Source organism: Otolemur garnettii, unplaced genomic scaffold, assembly GCF_000181295.1.
Source record: "Otolemur garnettii isolate 467f Iridium unplaced genomic scaffold, OtoGar3 scaffold00084, whole genome shotgun sequence".
NCBI classification, from domain to species: Eukaryota; Metazoa; Chordata; class Mammalia; order Primates; family Galagidae; genus Otolemur; species Otolemur garnettii.
Window position 1 is genome coordinate 3,329,117 of NW_003852479.1, and position 7,108 is coordinate 3,336,224.

The 7,108-nt window shown below is 34.3% G+C and overlaps 1 protein-coding gene across 1 annotated transcript in view; it reads right to left on the reverse strand.

The window, feature by feature from the left end:
* Positions 1-1,441, reverse strand: part of SI (sucrase-isomaltase) — an 86,407-nt gene extending 84,966 nt beyond the window's left edge. Inside the window, exon 1 of the mRNA XM_012808109.1 lies at positions 1,324-1,441. Within this exon, the coding sequence (XP_012663563.1) occupies positions 1,324-1,441 (118 nt within the window). The remainder of the gene's footprint in view (positions 1-1,323) is intronic.
* Positions 1,442-7,108: the final 5,667 nt, after the last annotated feature.

The following is a 7,108-nucleotide window of genomic DNA, read 5'->3' on the forward strand; positions in this document are numbered from 1 at the left end:
TGAATACATGAATTTATAGATGATAAAAATTGAAAATAAATTTATATTAAAAAGGACCCACAAATTCAAGGCCCAATTATCAAAAGGAAAAGATCCAAATAATACTTAAAAATTGACCATACAGAATCCTGCTGACTGTTTCTTTAGAAAAAAATATGTTCACAGAAGGACTTCATGTAGATTCAAAAGGAAGCAATTATGCATTTGCGCCACGCTTACCATTTATGTTTTATAGTTAAAGAAAGAAGAGAGAGAATCATGTAGTCTTGGGGGGAAAATTGTATAGAAGAAGCCAAGAAATGAGAGAAGAGACTAACAGAGGGAAGAAGATACTTTAAAGGGAATAGTTTAATAGACAGAGAAGAGAAAGCTGGAATAACAAAGAAAACCGGATCCCAACTCTATATAAAGAAGAACATTCAAAGAACCAGATACGGGTAAGAAAAAAAATGATTGCTTCCCAATTCAGTGAGCTCTTGGTTGCTGGAAGAAAGTAAAACAAAAGACTAACAGCAATAAGACACACTAACTATGATTTGACTAGAAGCTACTATGTAACAGCTTTACAATTCTAATTTCCTCAAAGCTACTATGTAACAGACTTTACAATTCTAATTTTGTTAAGAGAGAATGATGTAAGAAGAGATTTGGTAGTTCAAAGTAGTATGCACTAAGTTTAAATTAGAATAGAAAAATTTATTTATTTTTACTTTTTATTTTTATTTCCTTGCTTACTTTTTCTTTTTATTTCTTTTGTTTGTTTTGAGACAGAGTCCCACCCTATGCCCTGAGTAGAGTGCAATGGTGTCATAGTTCACTGCAGAAAAGAATAAACACTTCATGTCTTTTCTTCACCTTTCTTCCACCTGTCTTTTTTATACAACCCTTTGCTCCTTAAAAAAACATTCAACCAGGACAAAGAGCATTCACCAAAATTCCTATCTCCTTTGAAAGTTTCTGAAGGACAGAGGAAAACTCAGGTTTTCCCACTTTTGAGAAGATTCTTTCTGGCAAGAGTGGGACATCTTTCCATCTCTGGTGACAAGTTGATGCCTTTGTCTCCTTGCTCTTTCTCAAGCCCCGTTAAGTAGGAAAGGCAATTAATATCAATGCATTGATATCATTGCAGTGCCTTAATGCAATGATTCTTCATTAAAATAATTGGAACATAATGAATAGAAAAAGTTAGAGCACTCATGTAACTGACCCTACTTCTTTCTACATCCGTTTCAACTTCAATAGACCAATTTTAAAAATCTGCAAGTATTGTGGGGTGACCCTCTTCATGTTGCTAAATGTGTAAGTATTTTTCATATGTCTTACCTTCAACAGCAGGCGTCTTTGTTGCTAAAACAGCAACAAGGGCGATAGCTATGATGGTAACAATGACAAAGAGGACAATCAGAGAGATTTCCAATCCACTGAACTTCTTTCTTGCCATCTAATGAAAGAAAAGAACATGTGTTCAAAATGTACAATGTGTAACTGTAATAAATCAATTATCACGAAATTATATTCATTGTTTTTAAGCAAGAACAATGCACACAGTTCTAGCAGTTAATAACCTGAAATAACTTATGTTGACAAAAAAAGTAAGCAACACATGTAATTTTAAGTAAAAAGAATGAATTAGCGGTGCAAGAGGACACGAAAATGAAAATATAGATGGAAAAATGTATTTCCAAGTAGGCATGTTTTACCCTCCCAAGATAGAGCATTTTACAAGTCAAAGACTTCCATTTATATGTTTTTCAATTCTCACAGCACCTCTGTGAAGGAGATGCTGTTATTTACATTTTATTGATTAGGAACTTAAGGAAAAATGATTTTAAAGTTAAAAATTCAGTTTTTTTCTAATTAATCTCTTATTTTTCCAATTCCAGTGCTGCATCCCACAATAATATTGTGGAAAAGAATATATAGACCTGTATACACATTTGGTAGGACAGTATATATTTGAAAGTTGTTGCTCAGTTTAAAGCATTTAGAATTACATTATCAACAATTTCCTCCATGAAACAACAAATAAAATATACCAAACTCTTATATCAAAAGTATACTAGGTTTTTAGATAACAAGATGCATTTAAATTAATGCACAGAAGGTACCCAAATGCAGACTGGGGGGTGACCCTGCTGTAATTATTATGTTAAAGCAGATTTGTTTCATTTGATTTTGACGATGCAGCTTCACCTCCTCCTGGTTTTCACATTATCATGAATTTTTTTTTGGTATTTCATGCTTTTTATGTAAATCTTCATTCATTCAAAGGCATATGTTGAAATAGATATTTAGAATTTTTTTTTTTTTGCATTTTTTTTTTTTTTTTTTTTTGGCCGGGGCTGGGTTTGAACGTGCCACCCCAGCATGTAGGGTCGGCGCCCTACCCCTTTGAGCTACAGGTGCCACCCTGATATTTAGAATTTTTAAGGTAAATGTCTTATTGCTGCTTTTAAACTTTTTCTTTCTTTTATTTTTTTTTGAGGGGGATGCTTAAAATGGTCCTTCCTCCTGTGATTATCTGCATCAGTCCCTGCACCAAATTGTCCCGACCTACAAACTTCTTTTCCCATTCTCATATTTTTCTCCTACATCAATCGCTCATTAAGTTTTTGAATTTTCCTTCAAGGTATTTTTAGACTTATAGTGTCGTCTTTTCCCCACTGCACAGTTTTCTGGAGAGGACTCAGTCCCTCCCCATCTCATCTTCCCCGGGAATTCTGATTGATGAATCTGCTTCAAATGTCATGGCCTTTGTGAGTCTATTCCGCCTTTTAGAGGCAGAGTTAATCTATCATTTCTCATTTCACCCTCCCAGGTAACATGCCTATTGCCATGATTCACATGCATGCCAATTACCTCTATTAGATTGGTACATTTTAACAGCAAGAGAAGTAAGGAAGTAGTTCAAAGACGGCTTTTTAGTGAGCATAAGCTTAATTTTTAATATAGCTTAGGAACAAACGTTTGAAGATTGATTAGCGTTCAAATTTAGCATATAATTTCCTGTTACAGATGTGAAAGCTGTTTATTGCATAGCAATCTTCAAAGAAACTGTAAGCAAAACTTAATCAACAGGTAAATTATAAAGATGTTTGGGAAATAAAACCCAGTTGCCTGATGTTATGTGAAAAATGATATGGTTACACTTAAGGTTCACATTTAAATAAATTTCATTTAAAGCAATATCCTACTTTGGCATCAAGAGGCCAACAACAAAATTTGTGCTTTTTTATTTCTTTAAGGAAAGCCTTAAAAATGCATTATTGCCACAAAAGAAATTCTCTTTTATCTAGAAAAATCAGAACAATATTAATGTACTAAAATTAAATTACTCATATGAGTATTCATCAATAATCAATGCTAAAATTATTTATATGTTGTAAGTGATAATTATAATGATCATTTTGGATCACAGTAATTTTAAGCAAACTTACTTTTGGAAATGTTATATCAATACCCTTTCTCTGAATAGTTTTTATGGAAATGACTAGTACTGCATTAGATGATGGCTTGATAAAAAAAATCTTTACAAGATCTACCAGAAAAAAGTTAATGTATTTTCTTCCTAATAGATTTTCTTAAAGCATATTTGAATATACTTATTCATCTACTTTTCAAGATTTTTTTAGTCCACTCTTCTTCTGTTTAGAGCAATTAAAACCAGTTATTATTTCACCTATGTCTGACAAAAACCATAACAAAGAGCTGGACAAAGAAAATAAGTGTATTCCTTTTCTTTAAAAAGTATAATTTCTTATGTTTTAATACAAAGGACAGACAATATATGTTAAATGGCAGTATAAAATTTATGATTTTTCTGTTTTAAATAAGTGCAGATACACAAAAAAAATTGCCAACATGGATGAAGAAAAGATAATTACTTAGAAATATGAAAACAGTAAAAAATATGAGCCAGAGACTTACCTTATTTCATAGTCTGCTCTGTGTTCTATGCTGCATCTGAGTTAGGTAAAGCTGCCAAAATAATTATCAGGGAAAACTGTGCAGCTATATATCGACCTGCTCATAAAGTTTTATTGCACCCTTACCGGCCTATCAGTATTGAATAATCTTCTGTTCAGCATGCAATTTTTAAAATCCTCAACCCTGAAGGTAGTTTGCATAAACATTTTTCTCTGGGAATCTAAGTTAATTAGTAATGGTGCTATCAGATAGTCCTTGATTTCTAGAGCCTATGAACTGTCTTAGAAACATTATCTTAGGGATTTCAAGTGGTTTTCCCCTTTTAAAAAAGTTACATTTATTTCATTATCTAGATGTTTCCATAATAACTGTTTTGTCTCAGTGTGTGAAATTTAAATTCTACTGGAAAGTAGAAACATACTCAAAAGTTACAATTGTTAAAATATTTGCAGAATCTAATAATTAGACGGTAAATTTCATAAAAAGGAATAATAAAATTTATCCATTGCTTTGTTTTTAACCTTAAAGTTGAGGAACTGACCAAATCTGCAATAATGAAACATAGAAGTAGAGGTATCTGGATAAACAATTCATAAATAAACTCAGAGTTTTAATTTCCTATTTACTATGCATAGCACTGATTGAATTAGCAACGTCATATTGTAAACAATTTCCATTTTACACAGTGAAATTTATAGAATAAATTCAAATCTAGTTTAAGCTAGAATAGTGTTTATGAGCCACAGATTTGATATAAAAGATCTGGGCATTAATGCCAGCTGTATTATATATACCTGAGAAAATATCAGCAAATTTCTTAACTTCTTGAAGACTATGTCTCTTTACCTGTGAAGTGTTAATTGAAATATCAATGCATAGAGCAACTATAAGAATTATCTGGGCCAATGTAGCCTATTATTATTATTATTATTGCTTGTCTACTATCAAAGAGATAGTTCAATTTAACTAGTTCAATATCTGAGTTCTGCACAGAATCTGTAAGCTATCTTTCAAAAATATATATATACCAAAACAATGTAGTCACTTAAAATAGAGCAACTAGTTTAAGGCAAGCTAAATGTGACTTTAAAGAGAAAATAAAAGAAATGCATTCACAGATTACTGCAAGACTCTGGGGATGTGGAGAGGAGATGAACCAGCATAGAGAAAACAAGTTTATGAAAACAAGATTAGGACAATTACAGAATGGCCTTAGCAGGCAGAACTAAGTCCAGTGGAATAAACGTAGGAGCCATTTACTCCCTTTGCATATGTCACATAATTGTATAAGTGGAAAAATCCCATTAAATTTACCCAGAGCTTCAAGTACGAAGATTTGCGTAAACAAGGTCACAGGATGTAAGGTCAGTACACAAAAGTCCACCAGCTCCTCCATTGCAGCAAGGAACAATCAGAAACTGAAACTAAAATATAGATAAAGACATAAATATGTAGATAGATAGGTAAATATTTAGATTTGTACCAAGAAAAAGAAAAACTGTTTAGAAGAAGTAGGACAAGATTGAAGAAAAGGAAAGAGATGCTGTGTTCTAGGGTTGGAAAACACAGTCTTGTTGAGCAGGTGATTCTCTGTCATTCTATCTATATATTCAATATAATTCAAATCAAAGCACAGCCAGATAAATATTAACAAGTTGGCTGCAAACTTTTGCATCACTTTTTGTGACAAATGTATTCATAATTTCTCAAATTGGAAACAGCCCAAGTGCCTGTCAGCACCCAGCATATCCACACCATAACAAACCACTCAGCCTGGTAAGTTACAAACGGTTGATTCACTTAAATTTCAGGCTGTTGTCCTTGTAATTTTTCTTCTTTGATGGATTGAAGATAAGTAGTTAGTAGTTTGGTTTTTTTTTTTTCTTTTAAGAGTAAACATTCTTTCCAGCTGTTCATGTCTTTGAACTGAAACTGTAAGCCTATGCCAAATTTTAATACTTCTCCTTTATATTTTCTTTAGTGTTTGGAAGTATTTTAAATAATATCATTTGTTCTCTGCAATCAAGTTTTCTAATCTTCTGTTTCCTACCCCCATCTCCTTGTCTGGTGCCATAATCTTGCCTTTGCTTGAAAAAGTTTTTTATTCTTTGCTCCACACCTTCTTCCACCCTAATCTTGGTTCCCTCAATGAATTCCAGCCAATAGCAGAGTAAGCTATTCATAAACTTCTTCTTCTTCTTTTTTTTTTTTTTTTTTTTTTTTTTTTGCAGTTTTTGGCCAGGACTGGGTGTAGAGGACACCAAGAAACAAATGACCTCTAATCAAGATGATTTACAGCTTAGGGGTGGATTCTCCGGCAACTTGTCCACAGGTGCTCCTTATGGAGAAGGAGCCCGTGCCCTCAGCACGTAGTCATTGTTAATTACTCCCCTCACCTGTCCTGTATCATTCTGTTTCAATAAAAGGCTGGTGCGGAGGTTGCTAAGGGGTACCCGGAAATTAAGGGCTAGCCCACTTTCCACAAGCTTCTACTTCTAATCCGCCTCTCACCTGGTTCCTTCCTGCACTAACCGAGACCAGGGCCATAGGAGGCCGATGCGTCACGACATTTTGGCGTAGTTGGCAGGAGATAGCAGGACACAACATGACACAACAGAACACCAGGGACATGGACCAAAGGACACAACACCTGGATGTAGGTGAGGCCTTTGGTAGACAGTGGAAGGAAGTCCAAAGGGAAACTCCACTCAGGGGAAGTGAGACCTTTTGGCCAATTTAAAAGAAGGTAAGGGAAGTCCAAAGGGAAACTCCGCTCAGAGGAAGTGGGACCTTTGGCCAATTTAGAAATTAAGAAACCGTGCTCAGAATAAGTAAGGTGTCTGATAAACTAAGCAAAGTCATGGGTAACTTTCTGTTTGGGAAGTTGCGGGAAGTAGAAACTGAGGAGGAAAGTGATGTTCAATCGGTATCTGAAAGCAAGGATAGTGAGGTTTGGTGGGAAACTGGACCTAAGAAAAATTGGGAAGCGAGAGCATATGATCTGAATGAGCAAGTAATCACCGCTATGACCACTATGGCTGAACAAATTAAATGATTGGGGGATCAGATAGATAGTCTCACTGTCATAAATGCTAACTCAGAGCACCCCGTTTTGCCCTCAGCACCTCCCTATGTAAACGAACCACCTGTGACTTCTGTTATGCAGGCTGTATTAGAAGGG